Source organism: Aquila chrysaetos, chromosome 23 (genome assembly GCF_900496995.4).
Source record: "Aquila chrysaetos chrysaetos chromosome 23, bAquChr1.4, whole genome shotgun sequence".
Taxonomy (NCBI): Eukaryota; Metazoa; Chordata; class Aves; order Accipitriformes; family Accipitridae; genus Aquila; species Aquila chrysaetos.
In genome coordinates, this window is record NC_044026.1 from 3,428,596 (window position 1) to 3,456,389 (window position 27,794).

The 27,794-nt window shown below is 40.9% G+C and overlaps 2 protein-coding genes across 7 annotated transcripts in view; one reads left to right on the forward strand and one right to left on the reverse strand.

The window, feature by feature from the left end:
• Positions 1-1,366: 1,366 nt before the first annotated feature.
• Positions 1,367-6,411, reverse strand: SOWAHC (sosondowah ankyrin repeat domain family member C). Its single transcript, XM_029998814.1, is given in 2 exon segments — positions 1,367-5,960; positions 5,962-6,411. Coding segments are annotated over 2 exon segments (1,554 nt in total). The 5' UTR covers positions 6,327-6,411; the 3' UTR covers positions 1,367-4,771.
• Positions 6,412-6,429: 18 nt separating this feature from the next.
• Positions 6,430-27,794, forward strand: part of SEPTIN10 (septin 10) — a 30,447-nt gene continuing 9,082 nt past the window's right edge. The window contains exons 1-8 of one of the 6 annotated variants that reach the window (XM_041119484.1): positions 6,459-6,670; positions 8,601-8,840; positions 14,490-14,607; positions 15,340-15,535; positions 17,041-17,227; positions 21,816-21,977; positions 23,552-23,648; positions 24,223-24,391. In XM_041119484.1, the coding sequence (XP_040975418.1) occupies positions 8,709-8,840; positions 14,490-14,607; positions 15,340-15,535; positions 17,041-17,227; positions 21,816-21,977; positions 23,552-23,648; positions 24,223-24,391 (1,061 nt within the window). In that variant the 5' untranslated portion in view covers positions 6,459-6,670; positions 8,601-8,708. Of the gene's footprint in view, positions 6,671-8,600; positions 8,841-14,489; positions 14,608-15,339; positions 15,536-17,040; positions 17,228-21,815; positions 21,978-23,551; positions 23,649-24,222; positions 24,392-27,794 lie in introns of those variants that run through there. The other 5 variants (XM_041119483.1, XM_029998815.2, XM_029998820.2 and 2 more) reach the window with 5 other exon arrangements.

A 27,794-nucleotide genomic window follows, 5' to 3' on the forward strand; every position in this document is an offset into this window, starting at 1 on the left:
ATTAATCTCAGACTTTTTCCTCCTCCCCACACCCCGTTGAGGACATGAAAAAATGACAGTGTGTACTTTTTTTCTTTTCCTTCAACTCCAACAAGAAAACTAAACTAAACTACTTTTTTCTGGATGAAGTCTCTAAAGTTTAATCTAATGTCTTCAGGTTCATAGGCATTCCATGTAACTCAAGGCATACTAAGTCAGGACCCCTCCTTTCTAGCCAATGGAAAAGTAAGTTAGCAATGCAATGCTGAAGGGCTTCTCTCCCAGCAAGAAGCCTAAAGTTAAGTGGGACCAGTCTGACGTACCAGGACTGTCCTGCGACAGCTGTAGCTACACTCAACACAAGAGTTGTTTGTGCTTTTGCAAATGGTACTAGCTACACTAAGAAATGTTGGTAAGAGGACCAACTAAAATACTTAACGTCAGACATTAATTTACATTTGAGCTCTCAGCAAGTCATCTCTCTCAATTGTTATTCTGTAGGAGAAGGGATATATGTTTACACACAATTTTCTAAACAACTACTCAAGCCATTGCGTGATCAGCAAGGCTCACGTAGACTGCTCTCCTAGAGTCCTCTAGCCTCCCCATAACCTCAGCCGTTTCCCCCACGGCTTCCAAGAACGCTTCCCCCTCCCTCCTCCTCTCACTCGTGTCCCCAGACTACTGATTTGGGGTTGCTTGGTTTGGAGCTGCACGCGTCCTGACCCACCGGCACGGTAACAGCCGAGCCTTTTTTCAGTCTAAGCACAAATCTGGATGTCTCTCAGCGGAGTTACTGGCAGCATGAGGTTTACTAGTTTTAACATATATTTTGGTAAGGCAACAGCTTCAAAGAATGTTTAGATATACCAAATCCCACAGTCTAGCTTGGTAATGAAATGAAACTTCCCTTTAGAGAAGCTGCCAGCTGTAGTTAAGACACATTACAAAAAGCCTTAATCCTAAACCTTTTTTAATTAGGTATTGACCTTTACATAGTGACCAAAACTAGTATTAGTCTTCCCAGAGTCAGAGATATTTAGCTGCCTAGAAATAAGGTCAGGACGCTATTTTAAGTTAAGCAGTGCCACTCTCCCAGGCCCTTATTTAGACATACTTCTCTTAAAAAAAAAAAAAAAAAAAAAAATCGTTGTGTCTTCATTTACTTTGACATGAGCTATTAGAGAGCAACTGCCAAAGAAAAACATTACTGTCTTGCAAACAACACAACTGTACTTTTTCCGTGTCTTATTCTTCAAGTGTTACCCCATATCAGGCATCTTCATGATATAAAAAAAAAAAAAAAAAAGACAAAACAGTACATGGTTTTAACAGCCAATATGCAAGTAGCACCTAAGTATGTAGCACACAGAAGTCAATTCAAACATAAACTATTCATGGGCTCTTTTTATTTCAGTAAAACTAAAGCTTACAGATTCTTAACTCATAGCCATTCAGAAAGACACCCATAAAAAGTTGTATTAATAAAAACTGACAGGCTTCCAGGCCTCTAAAATATTTCAAACATAAGATACAATAAAAGATATCAAATGTTTACATTACAGTCTTGCTGCCTTACACACCATCATAAAAAGTGAACAAACACATTCAGTAACTTCAAGCATACCATGAAAAAGACACCAGTAAGTGCTCCAGTTTTCTGTACCATACAACTTTATTTCAAATTCACATCTTTCTAGGCAATGTATCCAAAATATTTGACTCAAGAGTACCTTTAGACTGTAAATATCCTGAAACAGGGCATCAAGCCTTTCCTATCTCCGACCAAAACTTAAGTTTTAGCTCATGTTATAAAAAGTAACCATGTGGAATGTGACAAGTCATAATGTGAAATCAAAGTGCTTTAGCCCCATAGCGCAGACAGACACTAGTGGTTATCTAGCCATTTGTCAATACATCTCAAACACCAACAGAGATGTTTGCTCTGTTGCACCCCACCTTGCAAAGAGCTTTGGACCATTATGGTGAAATTGCATTAATCGACAGCTAAACAGTATGAGTGGACCAACAGTTTGATACTTCAAATGATGAGTTATAAACGAGACATCTTTTTACCATTTTTTAAGTTCCCTTAGTAATTACCAAAGTTCTACTGTATTATGCAAGAAAAAACTATGTTCCAGTTAGTCTTTTAAAATCCAAAGTGTGCTGTATTCCAAATCCCAAAGCATCAAAACCCTCAAATCATTTCCCCAGACCCCAACAACTATCTAAGACTCAGTATTTTTGTGCAATTCTTTGCTATTTGCACGTGAAGAGAGAAACACTTCACCCAACAGTTCATATGAAAGAATTATAAACTCTCAAAGCAGAAAGTTACTTTAACAAGGTTTGGACATAGGTAGTTGCACGGAACATGTGCTCAATTCAGAAGTGGCCATGCTGAAGACGGCTCATGTTGCTAATGCTCAGTCAGAAACTTCCTTTCTATGGAAGTCTAAAAAGCTATTTATCTTCCAGAGTGAAGGAAGTTTAAGACTTAGGCATTTAATTCTCTTCTCTGTTACAAAAGAATTAGCTCTACAGTATAATTCGTATGATTATTCACCCTCCCCTTTCAGACAACCCATTTTGGTACAAGCTTAAACGGGAAGGGCTTAGGGAAAATTTCTGGTCCTGCCCCACAGACATAAAGACAAAGTGCTTTGCAAGACTGATTTTATCCATCACATTTGTGGCAACCAACCCAAAATGAAGGCACATGAAATCTATAATAATATAGCTTATAAACTAAAGCTGAACCTCTGTATAATTTCTAGTCTTTTTGCACAAAAGTAATGACCAGCACCTATGCAGAGATTCAATTTTTTTTTTTTCCATGTAACTTTTCCCAGAAATAGTTAAGTGTTGCTTGAATGCCTAGGCAAATACTGTCATTTATTAGGTTTTGACACAAAGTGCAGAGATTGGTAATTTATCTGCACGGGAAGTCTGAAACCAGTGAATCACCAGCACTCCCTTCCTCTGCCGTTACAAGAAATGTAAGCCACCAGCAACAGCCACAGAGAGCTGTTACCTTGAAAGTGCACAACTCCCAGCAGCAGTTTCCCTGTGAGGTGTTCTAGAGCTTGTGGCATGCATTTAATCAGTGTCTCAAATTTGGATTTTAACATGTCAAAGCCTATCTACTTTTGGTTAGTTACTGGCCAGACATGTACATACATTCTGAAGAAGCCAACTCAAAACATGCTTTGACAAAAGCTGCATTGAAATTGGCCGTACCTTAACTTCTAAGCACAGATGAACTTCTACCTTGAGCAGCATTCAGGGTCAGCTCAATACCTCATTCTTAAGGAAAACCGAGTCTGGATACAAATCTGCCTCCTAGATTTCACTGGAATTGCTACCTTTAAAGCAGAAAAACAAGATTCAAGGTTTCTGAAAGCTTTAGCAGACGGATAGGCTCGTCAATCAGATTAAGACTTACTGGGTTGTTAAACAACAGTTCAAAGCCTTGCTTATCACTTCTCTAGAAATACAGGTTTAAAAGAACTCAAACACCATTGCCATCGCTTAACTAGAATATGTCATTATACTGCTTTCACTCAGAATGATAAACAGGGATAGATTTTCAAAGTTCTAGTTATTTACCTCGCATGTGAATTTACACACCCTCTGTCATTTTTCTCCCCTTTTTCATTTTTTTTGCCATTTCTGCACAAAGTCAGTCGAAGGGATTGGCACACAAGTTACTAGCAAACACAGACCTGTAGCTATTACATTACAGGACCACATTAGAGTTTCATGAAGACTTCATGCAATGGTGTCTGTGCTCTTTTTCTAAAAGAGAACAACTTTCACAGGTAGCACATAACAACACAATTTTCTGATTTTAAATGCAGCGAGTTACACAAACAACATTAACAAGAATTGACCAGACTTAATAACTGGAACTGCGCTAGGTCTGGCACTTGAGAATTCACAGTGATTAAAATAAAACTGCTCTGCCTAAGACAAAACATATGATACCAAATATATAAGACGACTCTTTGCTTCCATTATCTTGTATTAGTATTCCAACAGCACTAAGCAAGCTCAGTAGTACCTCAGACAGCAGAGACTTCTGCACATGGTCAACTTTATTCATTGTTTGCAGTGCAATGGATTATTATTTTTTTTTTTTTTTACATATTCACGATGTCAAATCAGGCAATTTTCAATGAATAAAGTCATCATAGGCTCAAGTCTTTGCTGGATTGAAGCTTGGATTCTGACAGGAAACCGTTATCTACCATCTCATTTTGGGTACCCAACTCCACACTGTGCCAGGTGGTATTGCTGTTAAAGAGAAACTTAAAGTATATTTGCATATTACTGAGGTGTTGTTCTTACATAGCAAGTTGTTTGTAAGTAGTTTATAGTACCAGTTGATAAGAGTAGGGCATTTGCACTTTTCCTTTCCCCACTCAACTTGCTAATCCTAGCAGACTCGCTAACACAGGTCTCCAATCCCAAAGCCTGCTTTTAGAGAGAAAGGAGCACAGCTTTTAAACACCCCAGCGTTTCTCAATGCACCTGCAGCCTCTCATTTCAGCGCTGAGGGCCCTGACAAGGCAGCTGCTCTTGGGAGTTGGAAGCCACCAGAGCCCTGTTGACCCACCAGGCTCACTGACCCCACCGAACTGAGAGTTAAAGGAAGATACTCGGGACCCATCTGCCCAGAGTCCACGAGTGTAGATGAGCACCCGCTTGTACCTGCCTCACCTTCCGCGCTACACCCTAGGGCACTTTGGTCCGTGCGCCCACCTCCCAGACCTCCTGCTCCCCGGCCTTATCCAAAGACATTGGACTTTGGCCTGAGCTTGAACGACGCTTTCAGGGATTTCTCCTCGTGCTCTTCTTCCTCGGTGTCACCACGAAAGGAGGGCGTGTTGTGGATGATCTGAGTCCTGAAGCGGATCTTATTAAGCCGAGGCTTCATCCGCCCGCTGCCGGAGGCTTTCCTGGTCATCTCCTTGCCCTTGCCTGCCACGGCCGCCCCTTCGGTGCCCTCAGCTTCCTCCCCAGTGCTGTGATGGTGGTGGTGGTGGTGGTGGGAGAGCCGGTAGCTCATGAGATTGGCGGGCAACACCTTGGAGAGCCTCCAGCGCCCGCTCCCGTTGCCGGCAGCCCCTTCCTCCTCCTCCTCCTCCTCCTCCAGGGCCCCCACGAGGCTCCGCATATCCCCCGAGGTGCCCTGGTGCAGGTACTGCGCGGCCTTGCGCCCGCTGTAGTCGCGGATGTCCACGTCGGCGTCGTAGGCTCCCACCAGCAGCTTCACCACTTCGGCGTGCCCGTGCATGGCGGCTATGTGCAGGGCGGTGTGCCCGCCGCTGGTGCGGGCGTTGATGTCCACGGGCAGCTGGTGCCGCTGGGCGAAGTTGACCAGCGTGGCCAGCAGCTCCTGCCGCCCGTGCTTGGCGGCCCAGTGCAGCACCGTGAAGCCGGTGATGAAGTCCCGCTTGCAGAGGAGCGCCGGCTCGCAGCTCAGCAACCCCTCCAGGCTCTCCCACCTCCCGTCCGAGGCCGACAACATCCAGGCGTGCTCCAGGGGATCCAGGGCCACGGAGCCGGTGGTGCTCCCTTCCTCCTCGGCGGAGGACGAGGCCACCGAGGCGCTGTCCGAGTCGCCGCCGCCGCGGCCGCGGCCCCCCCCGGGGAGAGCTCCGCGCTTCAGCTGAGGCGAACCGCCCCGCGCCGCCTCCCGCAGGCTCCTGCGGCCGCCCCCCTGCGCCGCCGCCCCGGGGGGACCCTCCGCCGCCCCGGCCTCCTCCGCCGCCGGAGGGGGAGGCCGCCCCGGGCCCGCCGCTACCGCAGCCTCCTCGCCTCCCCCGCGCCCGACCGGCGGCGGCGGCGGCGGTCCCCGCCGGGAGCCCCTCCGCTGGCCTCCGGCGGCCGCCGCCGGGCTCGGCCGGGGCGGCTCGCCCCGCCGACCCATGGCTTGAGGGCGGCTGCCGGCATCCTCGCCCGCCGGCGGCGGGCGGCGGCGCCTCCTCAGCGCCCGCCCGCGGGGAGGGCGGCGGGCTCGGCCGCTCCGCGCTGTCCCCCACCACCGCCGCCTGCTGCTGCTTCTCGCCGGGGCTCAGGGCGGCGGCGGCTGGCTCCGGAGCGCAGTACCGGCGGCGGAGGTGCACGTACTTGACGCCGGTACCGGGCTCCTGGCGCACGGTGGCCACGGCGTTGACCAGCTCCTTGAAGCGCTGGCGGGCGGCGGCGCGGCGGCCGGGCTCTGAGGGGCTGAGCCAGTCCCGGAAATGCTCCAACAGCTCCGCGTTACGCGCCCGTCCGCCCCGCGCCGCCAGAAACCCGACCACCGACTCCTGCCGCAGCTCCGCCGGTTCCGCCATCACCCGCCCCTACCCCATCGCGTCTCCCCGGCGGCTGCTCCTCCTCCTCCTCCTCCTCACGGCGGCATGCCCCGGCAATCTCTGCCGTGCGCTACGGCGGCGGCGGCGGCTGCGCCACGCCACCCTCAGGCCGGGAGGGGCCCGCGCTTCCAAGCGCCCGCCTCAGCGGGGCGGCTCCCGCCCCGCCGCCGGTGCCTCTGCCTCAGCCCGGCGGCGGGCAGCGCCCCGTCCCGGCTACCGGTGGAAGCGCGGGCTCTCCCCTCAGAGGCAGCTCCGCCCGCGCGTTTCCCTCCTTCGCCTCGCCTCGCGGGGTTATGGCCGCTCCCCACAGCGGTCGGCAGCCGGTGAGTCCTCCTCCGCGGGAGCGGGAAGGGACGGGGAGCTCCGCCGAGAGTTGAAGCACCGGGGGATAACCGCCGGCTCTTGCGCTGAGGGGGAGCCGGGGGTAGGTGTCACCCCGTAGGCGGCTCAGGCAGCACCGACGGTGGGAGGGGAAGGAGGGCGGCGGTTAGAGCGTGTGGAGAGGCGGCCATGCCCCCTCTGCCGAGCGGGTGAAGGCTGCTTCAGCGCCGGGGGGTCTGAGGGGAGCGCGGGGCTTAGGTCAGAAGGCGAAATAAAGCCTCGGAGTGCCGTGTAGTTCCCGGAGTTGCCAGGCTTTTAAAGAAAACCCTTGTTCTTAAAGGCTGTCCCTTTCAGGTGTCGCCCTTCCTTAGAGGTCCCGTAGCGTATTATCGCCTATTGCAAGTAATAGGTTGTAGCGCTGAATCTTGGCCGTTGAGGAAATGCTTTTCTTACGCATAACGGCAAAGCTGTCAGCTTTGTGCTTTTAAGATGCGGAACCCATCCATACGTGAGTGCTGGAGCGTCAGCTCCGGTTTGGAACGTGGAATAAATGGATTCACTTATGACTTGAGTTTCCAGCTGCGTTTTACGTCTCAGCAGTGCAAAGCACAGAAGGGTTCTAGAAACAACATGAAGTGGGAGGAATTTGGGGAAAAATCCTCCACCCTGGCTGCATAGTTGGCTGCTTTTGTGTTTTCTGGTAGCAGGAAGGTAGATAAAGTACTTGTCTCTGGTGATTCTTGGCTCATTCCTGCCACCGTGCTGTTACACCTCAGTTACGCCGGTAGAGCTGTGTGCGAAGTTGTCCCGTGAACTGAAAAAAAATGGAAGACAACGGTTACTCTTTCGAAGTTTCCTTTCCTTGGAGTGATTGTCATCCGGGGCAGTGTCTCGCTCTGGTTCTCGATGGCACACCCGAGGGAGTGGCGTGGGAGTGCGAGAAGGAAGAGGGGCTGCTTTGAGTTTGGCTGCTGAAAGAGTTATTTGTTGGACCATTCTTAGAGCCATCACAGGGCACGACCACGTCCCGGCCAACGTCTGCCAGAGAGTGAAAGGGCTTCATTCATGTTCCCCCCGCTTGCTCACAACTTGACTGTTGAGCATAGCTTGCTTTCTGTCGGGGCTCCCACCCAGAGAGCTCCATTTCACACATACTCTCTTTCAGGCCTGTACGAATCCTTTGGAGTTGCAGTGTAGCGTAGTGTAATGCATTAACTTTATATAAGCTTTCTCTCTTCATAAGTAATATGTATATATAGCGAGATGGAGAGTCAGTACTTCACAGCCTGGCTCTCGTGGGAGACCGGAAAAATGTGGAAAGAAAAGAACCCAAGTATGAGAAACAATACAAAATGATCTTGCTAATTAACATTCGCGTGAAGAGTGTGGAGAGATGCAGTAAATCAGCAAAAGTGAGTGGCAGCGGGACTGAGGGTCCACTAAGTGGATAGATTTGGTATGGGAAGAGAGAGAAGCGTGTATGTGGAAAGCTTTACAGAGAATACTGTAAAAACAGGGGTGTAACATAGTTCTATAGTGGAGGAGGGTGATTTTGCGTTAAGTTTATAAACATAAATGATGTAAATTATGTAAGTGTAATGATGTAAAATATATTTATATTGACATCAAATAATATTTCCTAGTTTAACCCATGCTATATAATTGTTAAAGTGTTTCTTACTACATTCTGGGAAACATTTTGTTTTCAGTTGTTTTGCAAAAGAAATGTAAAATCAATCTCAGAACGCAGTCTGACCTTCTATAAATCTGTTTACAATCAGACTGCAAAAAGTCTGAGGTGCAAGTATTTAGTACTTCTGATATTTGAAAATTTGACTTCTGGGAAAGTTCTGGCAGCCATTGCCCCCATACAACAGCATACAGTACTCGTCATTGATGAATTAGAAGGAAAAAAAAAATTCCTTGTTGCAGTCCAAGAGGCCTTCTGATAGCAGCCGCCATTGTCGCGTCCAAGACCAGCATTGCTTTCTCATTCGGACAAGCAGCATCAACAACAAGGGGCTGATGTAGTCAAGGGTGATGAAGACTGACTTGCTGCTCTTCAGGAAACACAGTGCTAAAGCTGCAACAGGCACAGCTGAGCCAGCACAGCCAAAGAGGTGCAGATCTTCTGAAAGTGAGTGCAGTTGTGATACCAGTACTGATACCAGCGTGAGTATTTTTCTGTGTCACAGTCATCTCGGAGGGCTGCACCAGATTTCCGTTTCTTTGTTTTTACTTCCTTGAAAACACACAGGTCAAGAGAGGCCTTTCTGTGCGGACCGCAAAACCGAACACTTTCTCTTCCTGCGTAGCAGTAGCTGATCAGTCCTATCTGAAGCAGCACTGTCGTCATCATCCTTTGCCTGGTGCATGGAGTACTAGCTGTGAGGAACTGGTTTCTTTTCTGTTGTTGAGTCTTGATTCCCACCTGCTGCTTCTTGCCACATCTATCCATAGGCATCAGTGGCGGAACAGGTACTACATGTGCTAGATGTTCAAGTTACTTAAACGCCTGTTGGGGAAGAAATCACCTCATCACAACTGGAAAACTAGCAGAGTGTCTCTGCTTGTTTGTTTGTTCCTAAATACCTCAAATTACAGCCCAGAAGTTGTCTTCAGTGGCAACTTGCACATTGTGCCCGCTATTCTCTACTGACAAGGCTGTCATTTTTTCCTGTGCCCATCTTGGGTGATTTCAGGGCATTCAAGAAGATTCTGTCCTGCCTCAGATTTCTTCAGACAGAAACATAGGGCAAAAATGTCACTTTTTTTTTTTAAGGTTCTTTCTAAGGTCTCTCCGTATATACATGTGTGAAGGAAATCTTGTGGTGACATGTGGTTTAAGGCAACTTCAGCTGTATTCTGTGTTGAAGTAGGCTAGAAAAGGAAAATAGTTGGCGTACCAGAATGCCACATGAGAAGTAATTTGAAAGAGATGAGGGAAGAATCCTGGGGTTCTGATGTTTGGACCAATCCCTCAAAGTTGTCTACTGTTTCTGTCAGACTGAATAAATTACCTGATAACTGTGAGTGAAATTGTCAAATGAGTTTTCATTGAATCGTCTTTTGGGCAATACTTCTTTTTTCTACACACCTTTTGGGAGGAATGTTTTGTTCCATACTTGACTCCTGTGTGTTGCTTTTTATTTTATAGAATAGACTGATGTATTAATTCCATGTAATTTTTAATGTATCTCCTTCCTTATTCTGCATCTTCATGGACTTTTCTTTCTTTTTATTTCTTCTGCCTCATCCTCCTATATTTTCTGTTCCGTTCTGTGTTATTTTGCTAAGGTTTCCTTTCTGTTCCCTCTACTCATCTAATCTGTTCTCTCTCTCTCTCTCTCTCTCTCTCTCTCTCACATGTATTGACATCGAGGGATGTCAGTGGTATGCATGCCTACACTACGTGTCTACATCTTAGATTTTGACTACCCAAAAATGGAAAGTATTTTTCTACTTCCAAAATCTGTAGTTTTCTACTTACCTCGTGTTATGAGGCAATAGCAACATTGATATTTACGGGATGAAATGTAACTTTGGTTATTAGGAAAGTAGTTGACTGTAAGAGAGTAATGCAATTTGTTATTGGAAGATTAAAATAGACTTTCTGGTTTAATGAATGTCCACACCTGTTCGTGATAGTGGAAAACTCAGGGCTCTGAGAGAGTCACATTCGGAGCACCCATGGGCATGTCCACCCTCGTGGCTGATGCCCAGGCATCCTTCCGAGAGCCTCTGCGCAGCCTGCGTAGCCTCCTGGGCCTGGCAGGATCCCCGCCTCCTGCCTAAGCACATGAACATTGATTCCTTTTGTTCTTCAAGCTTTGGAGGGCAAATTTCTGTCAGCTCTACAGGCAGAGTGGCAAGCTAGTTATCTGCCTGGACTGCAAGGGTGGTTCTGTGGGAGGCTTCTGCAGAGATGCATGTAGTCTGAGACCCAGCTTTTGCTGTGGAACAGCCCAGTGTTGTGCAGTTTTAGCCTGAAATAGGTGGCAAATTTTAAAGATAACTGATTTTTAAGTTTGTTTCTGAAAGAAAAAAAAAATTAAATGTTACTTTTGTCTCAGGCAATGATTTTTCTTTGCATGCTGTTTTTAGTGGGCAAGATGACTTTATATAAACCAATATACTTCATTAACTGAATTTGCAGAAATCCAGATGCAGTTCTGTGAAAGCTATGCTACCAACCCTTTAAAAAGGGGAGGAGGGAAGGAGTGAGATGTGATTTGGACCATCTCAAGCGGTCTACATTGTGTGCTATTTTGATGAGAATATGAATTCTGAGGAAGCAGTGAGAAACCGGAAGTATTTACGGGAGTATTACAGCTCTTGTAGCATTCAGATTACAAACTTTGAGTTACTCACTGAATAAAGTTTGATGAGATGCTGTCTTCAAGCACAATTTAGCTGCTCCATCCAACGGATACTAATTTGGAAAGACTGGCTAATCTGGTGACTTAATTGCTTTCAGCTTGATTTGTATTTCTTAATTTTTGAGTTGTCACCATTTTTCTAAACTCGTGATACGGTAGTAACTTGTTTGTCAACTGGATGACGCATTATTTCTTTGAGAAATAGTAAGAATGCAGGCATCACAGGGTCAGTTTTGTGGATTTAATTTCTCTGTGTATTTGTTAGACCATAGCAGAGTGAAGCTGTATGAGGTGCTGGCATTGAGGGAGAGACATGTGATGCCCTTGGAAAATTTCAGAAGGAAAAATGTAGGCTATTGCTTTTCCATTAAGAGAATGCTCTGAGTGATGTCACATGGAACAGGTTCACAAAGTGATTCTTCCGTAAGGAAGGTGGAAGGAGGCGAGTCTCCAAATGAGAACAGTAGCTCTCAGTACTGTAATGTTTGTTGCGTGGAGAAGTATAAACATGCAAGAATGGAGGCTTCTAAATCAGCGTGACTGAGACTGTCTCAAGTTAAGCTGTGCAGTATTTCTTCAAAGTTTTGAAGTCTAAATTAAGAACTTTTATTGCAGCATTTTTTGTGAAGCTGATCCCTGAAGACTCCGTTGTGTCTTGGGACAATAGTCTGAACAGTTTAAGAGCAGTTAAAGTAAAAAAAATTTTTTAAAGTTGTATTTTTAAATAGAAATCGATTCTGCATCTTTCTGTCTCTAGCTTTTAAAATTTTGCTATTAATCTAGTGTTGAGTTTTTTATTTTGCCTGTGTGTGCAACCAGAAATCTCATTCTATGTACTGTGATCAAGTCAACTCTGGCCATTTTCTTGAAAGAACTTATATAGGCTACATTTCTGTACTGTTTCTCTGTAAAAATGGTTTTTGAGACCCTGAATCCCTTTCTGATCATACTTAAGTTTGCCAGTCTTCTCTTTAAAACAAGAACCTTAGGACAAGATGTTAAAAGACATTCTCATGAATGATACAAATAGTACTATTTCTGCTTGAAATTCTTGTTCTCTCCTAGCCTGTATGTTATGTGCTACATGGGGTGAGTGAGGTTCATGGTCTTGCTCTCTTAGTCTTTCCCTTTATTATCTCAACTAATATCTTTGTGTCATCTCCGCATGCACAAAGTGAAGATGATATGTCTCTTCCCCCCCCTAGACAGTGCTGAAGCAGGCTGTGCATAAAACACAATTTTTCTGTTGGGGAAGTTCTTCTAAGTACCAGGTTCTGTAAGCTGTTTTTACAACTTACCAGGACTTTTCTGTCTTATGCCAATTTTTTTTGTCTTGTGTCTGGAATGACCTAGAACTTGCCATATACTTTTATATATTTACATTTCCAGGAAAATGGTTTTAATTTTCACTCATAACTGTGTAGTGTCATTAAATTAACTTTTATGCACTGAAGAAAGATGAAATATGCTATCTTAAAATAACAGCACATTTGAGATGTCTGAGAATATCTTGGCAATTGTGTAAATACTTATTGCAGAAATTGTTACTCTCCTGACTGCAATACGTATCTGTAAGAAGCATCTTTGGGAGAAACTTAGAAATACAAAGAAATTAACCATCTGATAGGAATTTTTAAGTAGTGATAGAGCCAGATGTCTGTTAAGTTACAAGCATAGCCTTAGCTTTCTAAGCAGAACACAGAGAAGGCACCTGGTTTTTCATGTTTATTATTTCTCATTGTCCTCTGTTGCACACAGAAATTTGGTCAAATTTTCAGTGATAAACAGCCAATATAGCAGTGGAAGAACTAACTATTGTTGATTTTCCTTTCCAGAAAACAGTAAACTCTTGAGTTTAATTGCTAAATTTTAATTAATCTCTCCCTTCCTTTTGAAAATGAAGTTACGGAGTTAATGGCTATGAGGACTCCAGTCGTCTGGTTCTGCACTTAGCTTTGTGCAGCAAATACAGCTGTAATACCAGTTTCCTCAGCTAAACACTTTTTAATCCTGATATAGTCTCTTGTGGATGATGTGGTAGTGCTCTAATGACCTCTGGAAATGGTCAGTAAGGTTGGGGGTATTGGTGGTTTGTCCACTGAAATCCAAGTGGACTGGAGGGAAATAAAGTTCTTTCTGCTAGGGTTTTTTCTTGGAGAGTAACAAATGGCTATGCAGGGATTTTGAAGGTAGCCCAGCACGGTTTGGATTTAGGCTGGTGACATGAAGGTGAAAGGCTTCCCTTCTACAGTTACACTGAGCCTCTTGCACTGGCTTTTGGTGTGGAGGCTTAATGGTTTGGAGGAGCTGTCTTATATTGGTGGTGATAGAGGTGGTTTGAATATCAGACTGTGTAACTATAGTTGTTAGACGTGCTGCCGCTCTGTCTCAGTTACGCTTGTCTTTAAATGGACAGGATACTGACAGTTTTCAGTGTTTCTCAGCCCTTTTTAATAGTAATTTCCATATGGTAGAATACCTCAAGAAATTTCTTTTTTCAGACATGCTTTTAATGAACATTTATTTTTTTTATAGCCTTAAGATGTAATATTTTCTCTTTAAATTGTTCACTTTGCTTACACATTTTTCCTCATTATATTAGTCCAAAATGGAGTTACCTGATTATAATAGTCTAAAATGAGAGTTGGTGCAGTCTGTAGTCCCACACAAGAAGTCTGTGCGAAACAAGAAGAGGATGAGTATTTTCTGTGAGGAATGTCCATATCCTTTTAGCTACAAGAATTCTGAAACTTGCTATGCATACCTATTATAAAAGGTGGCGCTTTTATGGGCTTGTAAGTGTTAAATAAAAAATTTCCTACTGTTGGCTATATACACATTCCCAGGAACCAGTAATGGTTTCCAATTCCATGTGGATTGGAAACATAAGAGAAAGCATTGCACCTCTAGACATTTCTAATAATATAATATTATCTCTTAGAGTTCTGGTGTGTAGATAATGTATTATTTTACATAAATAACAATTTCAATTCTAGGTACTCAGAATGAGTTCTGATTATAACATGCACCCTCCTGTGATTATGGTCTCTATTTTGAATTCTGTGGCTTAAATTGTTTTAAAATATTTTTTTCTATATTTCTAAGAGCAAGCCAACAGTGATGTATTTTCTGTCAACAGTTTTCAGTTTACATTTTCAGTTGGACTTGTCTGCTTTATTTTGTTCATGTTTCTTTTTTTTTTTTTTTTTTGCAAAACATGGACTTTGAGTCTGCAAATTGTCCTATGAAGTAAATCTGTATGTTTTCTCAAATCATGGTATACGGTTGATTTCACAGATCTTTTTTTCAGACTTCTGCTTTCGTTGGTTCCATGTAAGTCATAATGAATGTGTTCTAGCTTACTGGTAGAGTTCCTTTGTTGCCATTGCTAATTGCTTTGCAACTTAGTTCACTAACATGCTTTTAAATGATTTTTCTGTAGCAAAATGATGGCTATCGAACTTTATCCTTGTCTGGGCATGTTGGTTTTGGTAGTTTACCTGATCAACTGGTTAAAAAATCCATCAAGCAGGGCTTCTGCTTCAACATTCTTTGCATTGGTAAGTAGTATCTGCATGGTTTAAGGCTTTAGTAGTATACCTGTCCTTAAGAAGTGACTGAAATTTAAATCCAGTTGCAATGTTAAGCTCTTTCTTTAATGTTAAGCATGAACTATAATTCCACCCCTTTCCCCAGCTTTGCTTATTTGTATCCATCCTTTGTTTTTATATTTAGCATTTTCATAAATAATATGAAGACCAAAAATGTTGAAAATGGATGCCATGCATTTATTGATTTATGGGCAGCTTCTTGGATTCTTTTGAGTAAACTGGGCTACACTCTGTACTGTAACAAATAGCTTCAGATCCAAAAATCCTAAAATTCCAAGGTGGTGTTACTGAAGTATTTGTATACTTATAAAATGTTTCCTCTATTTTACCCTTATTCATAAAAACCTTGTGTCGAACACCGTGGTTCCACAGCTAGTTACTTAGCTTTTTAAATCTGTAGGAAATTAGTTCATGCCTTTAAAGAAAACAAAGTGTCAAGAGACTGTTCTGCTTATTACTCATTAGCAGGTAACTCTCTCATGTCTGTAGGATGAAAAAATTAACTAAAAGATATTTAGTGCTCATTATGAAAAAGAAATGCAGGCAACCATTTTGCTTGGAGAAATCAGTTGACAAGTTTTTATGTAAATTTGTCGAGTTGCTGTGATAACACTTTCTATGCTTAGCAGGTATTTATTTGATGTGCAAAATGTCTTCCCCAACCCTTCTGTTTAACTATAGGAGAAACTGGAAGTGGGAAATCAACCCTGATAAACAGTTTGTTTAACACCAATTTTGATGACCCTGTGTCAACGCATTTTCTGCCCAGTGTACAACTTAGAGCCCAGACTTATGAACTCCAGGAAAGTAATGTTCTTTTGAAGCTGACCATTGTAAATACAGTGGGATTTGGTGACCAGATAAACAAAGAAGATAGGTAAGTGCCTTCTTGTTGCTACCATATGCAGGAGTTTTGGCCTTCAATTGCAAGTTGATTTTTCTTTGGGCTTTGTAGTAAATATTTGTCTTACGTATGTTCCAAATATTTGGTTAACTGTTTTCTCTGTGTACCAAAGTAAACAAGTTTTTCTTCTTGTCTAGGAAATGATTTGAGAAATTGGATGAACTTTGCCCCTTTCTTTATGATATAATCTTTTATAAATGTATGTAAATAAAATGTGCAATAGTGACTAGAGTTTCTTTTGAGGTGGAGGAAAGCAGGGAGAAGGTCAACAGGGGGCTTTTTAAACAACCAGACAGGTTATAAGGTACTGTAGATTATGAAGATCTATAGGTTTTTTAACAATTTGATTGGAACATATCAAAGACCTTAAACAGGAAGGAATATCACGTGGATTACTGAAGGCCTCTGTTTTTTATGTTGGACAGCTTAATCAGAAGATGTAGAGGTACCCCACTAGTGGTGTCTTTCAGAACTTTTTTTGAGTCTCTACTTTTATGAATTGAAGATTTTAAAATATTGAACTATGAGTCAGCAGATTTTGTTTCCTTCACCTTAATTGTAAAGAATTTTAGCAGTCTTTTGTGCTATATGAGTGCCGAAATGGTGGTAATTATGACTGAAAGTTAGAGAGTCACATTAAGATTAACAAGAGAGCTATGACTTATGAGGTGACTGGAAAATAGCTACTGCTAGTGACTTGGATGAATGAGATGCAAGTGGATATTAGTGTAGATATTAGAGGGTTTGATGTGTGGTATAGGGGAGTTGCCTTTTAGTCCTTCTTTTAATTTTGTGTGTAACAACTACTTCTGAATTTTGATAGCATTTGATCTGGTTTATAAAATTTGTGTAGCGGCAGAAATGTAAGGGCATGCTGCTTGTACACCTAGCAACACTATCTTTTAGAAAGCAGATTATAGTCTGGTTTTAAGTAGGATAAAGTATACTTAAACTGTACTTATTGCAAATCAGATTTACATTCTTCTCTTACATTCCTCCTTTTCAATTTTTGTCTATTGTTTAAGAGCTCTCTCATGTACAGTACTTCATCTTCAGAAGATAAAGGAGGTCCTATTTCTTTGTACTGGTAATTGCATGTTCTTTCTTTTCTTGTATTGTATCTAAGAGTTTCTTGTATCTTCCTTGTATCTAAGAGTTCTGCAGTTGCACAGCTTGATTGCAAAAGTTTATAAAACATCACTTGGGAAGATCAGTTATAATCGTAACTATGTAGCTTTTTTCACTAATAGTAGCTAGGAAATGTTTTGTCTGTATTAGGTGCACAATTCTTTTTTGAGTAGCCTTCAGAGATTAAGTTACTCTGTACATTTAATTTTCTGTTGTCCTGGGTAAATACTTGAGCAGCCTTTTGACATGTAAAGCAAAAATCCACAAAACAATACAAGAGGAATTCCTTTCTTAGTCTGGCTCTGTTTAGGAGTAGCTAATCTCTGGTTGTTAAATTTTATTTCTTACAGCTATCAGCCAATAGTGGATTATATAGATGCACAATTTGAAGCCTATCTCCAGGAAGAACTGAAAATTAAACGTTCTTTATTTAGCTACCATGATACTCGCATCCATGTCTGCCTCTATTTCATTTCACCTACAGGCCATTCCCTAAAAACCCTAGATTTGTTAACCATGAAAAGCCTAGACAGCAAGGTAAGACTTTGAAACAAGAGTTTCAAGAATTTGTCATATTTTCTGAAGCATCTTGCAGCTTTTAGATCCTCTACCACCTTTCAGTTTTATATCCATGTGTTTGGTTTTGGGATGTTTTTTGGTACTCGTATACCTTAAGTTGGGAATAAATCGGCTCTGCAAGTAGCTTGCAGTCCATCATCTGTTTATTTACAAATCAAAGAGACACACACACAGCTGGCAAGAACGTTGAAAAAAGAAGCACAACGAGGTTTAAAAAAAAAAATAAAATAGAACCACACCAACTTTACTTTTAACAAACTGTTAACATCTTATTGTGATTGGATAGGGTATCCTCCATGAGTCCTGTAATATTTCTAATTAAGCTTATTTCTAGTTCACTGTCAAGTTTTGGGACTGCTGGAAAGTTGGCATATAAAAAGCTTTGCAGCACTGTGAAGATCTTTATTATAGATAACTGAAGAGGCAAGTGCCATGATCAGAACACCCTGCCAGCATGGCTTTTTCTAAGATAGGCTGCATTAGTGTTTTAAACTTCACACCTTGATTTGTTTTGAAAGCTTTAAAATAGCAGTTTCTAGTGTGATCACTTGCGCTTTCTGAAGTCTTAACTTTCTTCCTGTGATGGGGTTGTGTGAACTGGATGAAGCTAAATGTTTAACACATTTTAAGAAACCTTACATCATCTGGGTTTAATTTGTTGAAATTTTGAGAAATTTGAAAACTTAAATGCATTTGCTGTTCCTCCAGCCCTTTCCTTTGTGCTTTACTAGAGCCTCTCCTGCTAAATTTTCTTTCTGCATTTTCTTGTTCGTGAGATGTTTCTTCAAGATAACAAGGATCAAATCGGCTGTCTATTCCATATTTGTGATTGATGATTTGGTATTTTTGTAATTTTGTTTATGGATGTATTTTGCATTTTGAACTTTGTCAACAGCACAGAGTAAGTGGGGGGGGTGTTGTGGGACAAAGGTAGGGGAGAGCAGGGTCACTTCTTTCTGCTATGGTGTTGGTTTATGTCAGATTAAAATGTTTGTGAAACTACTCTAATATGCACTGATAGCTAAAGAGCCTTGATACTAGAAAATGGGACAGTTTCATGGAGCATATTGTTCTACTCTGAGTTTTGAAGTTGGAGGTTGTGTTAAACCACAAAAATACCTGGTATCTAGGTTGTGCCCTCTCTTTACTGAACTCCCTTTAGAACAGTTTCTTCCAAAAGAAAAGGAAATGTCCCAGCATCCTGAGAAAGTATTCTTCCATCAGGATAAAACTAAAGTAATTCTGGTTTGGGGGATTTTAGCTTCTCGCCACCTACTCTAAATATTTTTGGTTCTGCTTTGGCTCAGAGAGAACATGAACATCATGTAACTTTGTTTTTTTATCCCTTTGCAATGGATTCTACTTCCTGATCTTACTACAGAAATATACGTATACACCAAAAAAAGTAGATACTTTAACTGTAGTTTGGTTTCCATCTCCCTGTGGAACATGTTTGTGATGCTCTTAGTACTTAATTCTAGGCAATTCAGAACTCGGGATTTCCCAGGATGTGGAAGTCCCTGGGAGCGTTCACCGAGTACAGGATTCCGTAAAGAGAAGGTGGTACAGCAACATACATACATTGAGCATATAAATCTATGTCAAAAGTTGTTTTCGGTTTCTTCCTAAATCCACCACAGTGTATGCTGTTATGCTTTTGTTACGGTCTGCTTGGTATAAAACAAGACCAGATTACACGGCTCAGAGGTAAAGAGTGGAATCCTTGGAATAGGATAACGTCATCCTATACTTTATAATCATGGGAGAAAAAAAACAGATGTATCTGTGGGCAATTAATTTTTCTCTGTTGCTTATAAATTTGATGACTAGCTAAGAATTTAGCCTCTAGCTTTTAGACATTGGAAAGTCCTGTAGTTTTGCTTAGGAGTGAATCACGACAGCCAGCCAGGTTTCATTCACAGATTAAGGGAATCTTCTTCTGTATGCTGTCTTGCTGGGAACTGGTGATTATCCAACTAATAGATCTGCATTTTTAAGTCATTCTTGCAGAATTATATACAGATGACTGTTAAGTCAGGAAACGACATAAGTGTATCTTGTGGGCTTTGAGTTTGTTTTGTTTTTTTTTCTTCAGAAAGAACCTTTGGAAATTTTTGTATTGATTCATAGAGATACACTTAAATCAGCCTGCAAGATATCAGCCAATAATAATTTCAAGTATATGTATTTTTTTTTCTTCTCTATAGCATAAAGGGGCAGCAGATGTTTTGACATTCATGTAAGGTGTTACATGAAAATCTTAATTTAGAGTAATAGAATGTTTTCTAATTGGGGGGGGAGGGGAGGTGACACTTTGCATTTCAGGCAGAAGGATGATCAGAGGGCTGAATTTGGTGCTAGCAAACAGAGAAGTAATGTACATGGATAAAGTTTATCCCGGTGACTTTATATGGTCATTCTGCATTGCTATTGAATGAGGTAGTCTCAGCTGCTTCTTCCCATTGTGCATGCTTAAGTGTTTTGGGCAGCCAGTTCCCTGGGTGAGGGAACTGATTTAAACTGAAACCTGAAGATTTTTGCTTGGTTAGGGAACTGATCAAGCTGAAAAGTAATCTGTCTCCTTGGACAGCTGCACAGATTTTAGTTCTACCTGGCAATGAGCAGCTGCAGGCAAGGTGAAGGGCAGGACTGTTGGTTTTATTGCAAGTGTAGACTTTTTACGTGGGGTTAAAGTGATTCTGTATTAATGGCCTATCGTTTTGTAGCAAAATTCAGTTTTGTTGCAAAATTCAGTGTTATAGTTGTCCAGAGTTGTAGCTGGGGAAGAGGCTGGAAGGGAGTCGGTTTCTGAGTGAGTAGTAGGCACATGAGGGAGCAGTGGGACTTGGGGCACATCTATATGCGGCCCAAATCAATACAGTTTAAGTCCCTTGTTAGTACAAATGTGTGCTTTCAATTAATGCTTTTCTTGGATGAAAGTACTGAGATACTAGTTTTCAAGTAAGCCTTAGATGCTGCAAGCAGATACTAATTTTGTTTAACAGATTAAGCAAAGATAACTTTTTGTTGTTGTTGCTCAGCTAAAGCCAGAGTAGTATTGCTTTTAAATTTTAATACAATGGTTGTGATTTAACATCAATGTTGATAGCTGTAATCACAGTTTCCGGCAACTTTGTTTTTCTTTTTTATTGGTCTCCTCAGTAGTCTTTCTCTGCTATTCATTATCTAAGAAATTCTCTCCTAATTAACGAGGGTTTGAAAAACTTTCATGTTGAAAAGACAGAGTAAAGGTTAATTCAATTCTGAGGACTCTGTGTTCCATTCATTTTTAAAGCTATACGATAGAAAACCTAATTGATGTCCCTCAGCTAATTTGATAGAAGCTGCAAATTACTCCTAGCTGTAATAGATTGTTTATACAATCCTAAATTAACTCAGTTATATAAAAAAATTATTCTAGCATTTTATTTGATTTATTTGATTTTAGATATCTTGCCCCATATGTGCTTAGGTTGCGTATGCTACGCAGTTAAGGACTATCATCAGGTAATCTTAGAAATCATGCTTTGGAGTTGGTATGCTTTCTTCATTTGGACATTTTGCTTAAGAGAGAGAAAAGACTTATTTCAAAAATATCCATTTTGAATCTGTTCTTGAGATTCCATGCTAGGCATTTCCATTCAGACAGAATATTCAGAAGAATAAAAAGAATGTGTGCAAGGCTTTTTCTTTTTTTTTTCCCTTCCTTTTTGCATTTGTGATCAAAGAACTCTGTAACTGAAGTCTTCTGAAATCTGGAAGAATCGTTTGCATTGTTCTGCTAAAATATTTGGACATTGACGTTAATTCTTTGTGCATAGTTCTGAAAAATGCGTGTTTTGGGAGTGGTGATTGGAAAGTAGTAGATGCCAAATTTTTCTTAAAAACACAAAGTTCCTGTCATAACTGTTTTAGGAAATAGAGCAATTTACCTTCATAGAACTGAATTTTGAGTTCGGACCAATTTGTGTAAAGGCTTGTAAGCAAGATTCTTCAGTCTTAGTCATTCCTCTGCTTGCAGCAGATACTTGAGAAACTGATTGCTGCAGTGGTGAGGTGAACAAGAAGTTGCAGCTGAAAGGAACCCAAGGAAGAGGCTCAGGGGTAGGCTGGGTTTGGTAGCCAGCTTCCGTTTCTTTGTGTATTCAAACTGTCAGCTTTCATTTAACACCTGAACCATGTCCCCCGGTGCTATGAACTAAAACAATCTATTTTTTTAGCAGAGATATAAATACTTAATGTCATTTAATTAATAGGTAGGCATTGCTGTTCCTTTGAGTACTTCACTGTATGAATCCTCCTTTCTTGTTCTTTTCTCAGAATCAATTGATTTTGAGGGAGTATATGAAATAATCTGTTGGTTTTTTGTTAAATGATGCCAGTGAATGTATTTTTCATGTTTTGTGAAGCTTTGATATCAATTAATGGAAGAGTTTAGACTGCGGGGGAAGTTTTAAAGAGCTTATCACCAAACAATTTAATTTATAAAAGTTGTCACGTCAAAATTGAAGTCTTACACATTTCATATAATTTGTATCATTAATAGGTGAACATTATACCAATTATAGGCAAAGCAGACAGCATTTCTAAAACTGAACTACAGAAGTTCAAGAACAAAATCATGAGTGAATTAGTTAGTAATGGCGTCCAGATATACCAGTTTCCAACTGACGACGAAACCGTTTCTGAAATTAATACCATCATGAATGTAAGTAAACGACAAAAACATTGATACTTCAGTACTAAAGCATCACTCTCTAATGCCGATTCATGCCTGTTCTTTCACCATTATCTTGAGGTTTATAGGTTTGTATGTAACAAGTTTGTTTCTTTTTCTCTCTCCTTAAAAAGCTCATATGTTTTGGGTTTTTTTTCCCTACTTGCAAATCTTCCTGTCCCTCTGCTGTTGATACCACTTGTTTTAGGAGGCTTTTTATTTTCTGGCTCAGCAACAGAAAAGAGGTTCTCACTCAGAAATACTTTTTCTAATTTCTGGATAATTAATATATAATTACTAAAGTAGATGGACAGATTGGCTTTGCTCTTTTCCTCAGCAAATACTACCTTACATCTGTTAGGGAAGATACTCCAGTGCCTCATTTCTCCAGTTTTCTCTGGTCTTAATGATAGCAAGTTTTCCATCTGCTTTTTCCTTTTATTTAGTATTTTCATCTGAAATTAGGACAGATTTTCTCTGGGGAGTAAAAGGTCAGATATAATTTTGACTTTTTTACTATTGTCCTTTCAGATCCTCCAGGAGTGTCTGCCAGCTTCAACTAAGCTTGTGAAGCGACACGTCTTTGCTTTGAGCACTCTGTCTGTAGTTGCTGTTCTTGTTCATATGTTTGTAGATGCACATGAACGTATGTTTGCATGTACTGGGGTTTGAAAGTAGGGAGGAGGAGCCGGTATGCCGGAGTGCATGGCTCTGCAGTCCCAACTTCTGTCACTTGTGCCAGGGAGTGAGGATGTGCAGGCTGTCGTTCAGTAACAGGTCCTTCTGCTGTGGGGAAAGGTGGTGGTCTGTTACTTACCCCTTTCATGCTCTGCTAGTGATTTGTTTTCCAGTTCATGGTATTTTTTTTTTATTTGGTCAGTTGTTGTGGGTCAGCACACAGACAGTCAGTAGCCAGCCTGTATTTCTGGCCATTTGGCTGAGCCCGCAGCAGTAACCATACCTTGGGTTCAAACTTGTGATCATCTCATGGCTGTTACTGGGGATATGAACTGTGGCTGAATGTGAATCAGAGGGATGTGTTCTAGAGCAGCTTTCTATTTACTGCTGATACTCTTCCTAATGCAGCTCAGGATGTAGTTGGCTGCCTTTGCTGCTGGAGCAAACCTGCTGAATCAGGTCCAACCTGTTGTCCACCAGGAACCCCACATCTTTTTCTGCAAAGTGCCTTTCCAGACAGTCGGCCCGCAGCATGTGCTGGAGCATGGGGTTATTCCTCCTGACGTGCAGGACTTGGCATTGCTCTCGTTTGAACTTTGTGAGATTCCTGTTGGCCCATTTCTCCAGCCTGTTGAGGTTCTTCTGAATTGGCAGCAGACCCATCTGGTCTATCAACCGCTCCTCCCGCTTCTGTTATTGTAGCTTGACTTTTGTATCAGTAGTTTGACTAGCTACTGATCTCTTCAAAGTGGTTTTTGGTTTGAAACTGCCTGTTGGCTTTTCCTGAAGTGGTGTTTTTTCCCCCTAATTTATTTCTGAAGTGTTTGCTTTTCAGTTCTGACATAAGAATGCTGAGAGATAAGACTGTATTGGTGTGACTCTTACAGGGCCATTTGCCATTTGCCGTAGTAGGAAGTACGGAAGAGGTGAAAATTGGAAACAAAATGGTGAGAGCTCGTCAGTACCCTTGGGGCACTGTACAAGGTAAATGAATTCTCAAAGGTATTTTTACAAGATTATTGTTGTTGTTCTTGAAGTATAAAATTCACCAATACTAAAAGGGGCTGGTATTATCCACTGATGCCATATTGATTGTATTTTGGATCAACAGTTTAAGGAGTTTAGCAATTAATACTTGAGGTGTGCACTAACTGGTAGTTTCATCAGCACTGATGCATCCCTGGAATCAAGCTATGAAATAGTGTATGTAATACTTGGGTAGGTTAGTATGGTGGCAGTGCTTCTAGCACTACCAAATTTCAAAGTTTAATGATTGTCAGTAAAGAAGAGGGGAAAAAAAGAGAGAAATTTATCATTGTTCAACTTGAACAGGAAATCAGGACGTGTTGGAACATGTTCACTAGTATTTACAGTTAGTGCTTCAATGTGCATATTAGAAATTATAAGGAAGTATAAGAGGTATAATAAACAATGAGATACTTTTTTCTGGAAGTATAATTAGTAAACAAAATAAATGAATTTCAATGCTGTTTAAATATATTTTGACAATTTTGTTACTTGCGCATAATAATAAAATCTTCCTCTTTTAACTGCTTAGTGGAAAATGAGAACCACTGTGACTTTGTGAAGCTTCGCAAGATGCTTATTTGCACAAATATGGAAGACTTAAGAGAGCAGACTCATGCACGACATTATGAGTCGTACAGACGCTGCAGACTGGAAGAGATGGGCTTCAGAGACATCGGCCCTGAGAACAAACCGGTCAGGTAAAGGACTTCCTGTGCAGCATTTGCTTTCAGCATCCATTCACTTCACATTTGACTGTATCAACCCAATACAGAGCAGGGCTCATACATAGAATAGGTTTTCTAACAGGGAGAGAATTTTTTTTTTTTTTTTTTTTAAATCAGAATAAGTATGTAGCTGTTCATTCAGTTATCTTCATGGAGAAGTATATGGGATTATATGAGCATTGCTTTTAAAGGCATACAAGCTAGCTGTAGTTCTGAAATCTTTTAGAATAAACCATTTTAATTTTTGTCATGGAGAATGTCAGTTTTCTTCAGGTACTTTATGCCTTTTAAATTATTTTCATCACATATTAGCGTGCTTCTTTGCTTTCTATCTTAATAATGTCTGTTTCTGAACAACAGTTTGGCTGGACTCAAAGTTCAGAAGGAACTGAAGCAAAAACTTTTACAAAATCATTGGTTACACTGTTGGCTTCCCACATTATCTGCCATAATAACAAATGTCTAGCCTTTTCAGGTCAAGAAATCTCTTGCTAGACTGTAGGAAGTTACTAGAGGACTCCAAAGGAAAGTTAAGCAGAGGGTTGGAGACACTTGGTTCTTTCATGTAGTAAAGCTGCTTTCTGCAGGAGGTATTTACAATTTCTATATCCAGTTTGTTTAATCTTTTATTTCCAATGCATGGGACTGTATTTTGTAAGTGGTTAGAATCCTGATGGGGAAGAACTGATTCTTCAGGAGTTGTTCAAGCCTTCACAGTTCAGCAAAGTGCTATTATTGCATAGTCATGGTGGGAAATACCGACTTAAAGCAGACATGAAAACAAAATACGACTTTGCATTAAAAACAGTTTCTAGTGCTTTGAACCAGCTGGTTTGTTTACTTCTTGTTTTACTTAGTCATCAGACTGTCTTTACCCATTCTGTTCTGGGAAAAATAAATGACTTTTAAATGGCTTCCCTCCAAATAGTTGTTTTTAGTGGCTTAAATTCTTTGCTTTCACCTGTAGTTTGTACAGAAGTTCTAAGGCAGCTGCAGTTACAGTAACTCGTAGAGTGTTGATGGAGCAGCATTTGTTTCACTTTGACTAGGTCTAATTTACATATTGTTCAAAGAACAATAATTAAATAAGATTAATGTGGCCAAGGAAGATGTTGGATGTGGGCACTTTCTGAAGTCTTAATGTCAAGGCACATTTAAAGATTAGTTCATTTAGATGATCTTGAGCTGACCATGAATCACAGTGGTCTCTTGACCTTTCTCTTGACTTAGCAAGAAAGGAATAAATTCTTTTCATAAATAGAGAACCAAAGGTGAATGAGGTTTAAAACCAACTGAAACTGACCATAGGCTTTTCATTGGGTTTAGGTTTAAGTAGAAGAACATACACTAACAGCTGATATCTTGTTATCTTTGTCTAGGGAAAGCTTTTTTTAGAGATTTGTACATGGCAATATTGACTGTAGTACCTTTGGCTTTTCTGAACTTGAATTTCACAATGTACAGCCATCTCAAGATAAGAGTTAAATTATAAAATTTATCATCCACAGAACTGTTTTCTTCCACAAACACAAGTATTGTCTTTGTGAAACCCCTAAACAGTTTGTATTTTACTAACGGTATAAAGTGGCAGGTTTGTGATGTAGCTGTCCACATACTAAATTTGGTAATCTGAATTGGGTTATTTTATGTAAATTTAGAAAATTTCTGCTAGACTGGAATAATTAGCTGCTTTTACTGCACTGGGATTTGTAGCATTTGAACATTGACGCTTGAGTAGCTAACATGGCCTGCCTTTTGGCATGTTGTGAAAAAGCTGCCTATGAAGTTCCTGTACCACGCTTTTAGATTTAAAAGTACAACAGTAGTTTATTCATCCAAAATTGTATGCCACTGCAAAGCAAATCCAATAATTCTTGGATTTTTAGCTACCTTGTGAGACAGGTTGTGGGCAGACATCTGTAAAGGCTTTTACTCTTACATGTGGAAAAAACATGTTGGCAAGCTTTATTTTTTTATGGGAGACAGGAAAGAGAAGGTTTCAGCATACGGTGGAAAAATATATTTGCAGCTTTATTACTAGGCGTGAGGAGGGGAAATAAAGATAGTAGTAGTCTGAAACAACTGTCTTGTGTACACTTTTAAAAATATCTATTCCCTAATCCTATATTTTTTGTGAATTTGCATGATAATAACTTTTTAATTTGCTTATTTGCAATTGCATTGTAAGAATTAACTTTTTCATTAAATAGATTTCCAGGGAAAATGAAGTTTGCATGATCAGTCTGTTAGTCTCTCCCTAATAACATAAGAACCAACTCTCCATTTTCAAACTTCAGTAGAGGGTTGGATGCTTCCAGGGGGATTACACCGTTAGTGTTCTCACTGCAGCAAAAGCAGAAGACCTCTGCTCCTACCAGTTGTTGGCCAGCCAATGTACATTTGTTGTCAGTAAATCATTACCTCTGAATGAAGTACTGTCTTTTGGAACTCTTGGGAGCTTGGCAGTACTGCGGTAGGATGAGAAGGTCATAGGTGATTTGGAAGTAGCTAAGGCTACTGCACATGAAAGATCTATGCAAGTACTCACCATAAGTAAAGAATATTTAGGAAGTATGGAGGGATATGAACTGTATAGTTAAAAAAGTGTAAGGATGTAGGCAGGGCTTTGGGTATTACAATCACTGAGAGAATAGAACATAAAATCATCCATAGGAATTTGGGCTATTAATTCTGCTGCTTTCAGGACACCTGTTTTATACTGGCATTTTATCAAACCATTATTTATTTAAATTGGATAACAGTAATTAGCATAACTTAAATTAATGGATAATTGGGAATTTACTTAATCTCATTCATATACCTTGCAAAAACAGTATACAGAACTTTTTTATGAAAAGAAGAGTTCAGTCTTGTGATGGGGTATCATTCCAAAAGGTCATGAGAATTACAGTCATGTATGCACCATAGCAGATTAAAATAACATGTAGTAAAGCACTTTAAAAATGAATAATCCACCGTACGGTGCTTCAGGGAATAAATGGAATACCATCTAAGGCTAAACTTAGTCGTATGGGTATAATTTGGTTTCCAAGCCATGAAAAGCAGCCAATCAGGAATGGGCTTGGAAAGCCTGTTACGGCAAAATTTATGTAATGAAGTCAATGGATAGCAGAGTATTTGGGGGGATGGTTTATGCATTTTATACAGTATCTGTTGGATGTAAAATCCAGGAAGTGCTTTTATTATCATTTTTTAATACTTAAAATTGGGATTTGCATTTCTTTGTTGTTGAAAAGTAAAGATAGACCTTTTTTGTGTAGATGGTCTAGTCCTACCTTTTTGATGGTCCGATTATGTCCATTAGGAGCATGAATTCCTAGTTTCAGGTCAATCTCAGCAAGGCATAATTGCTGAG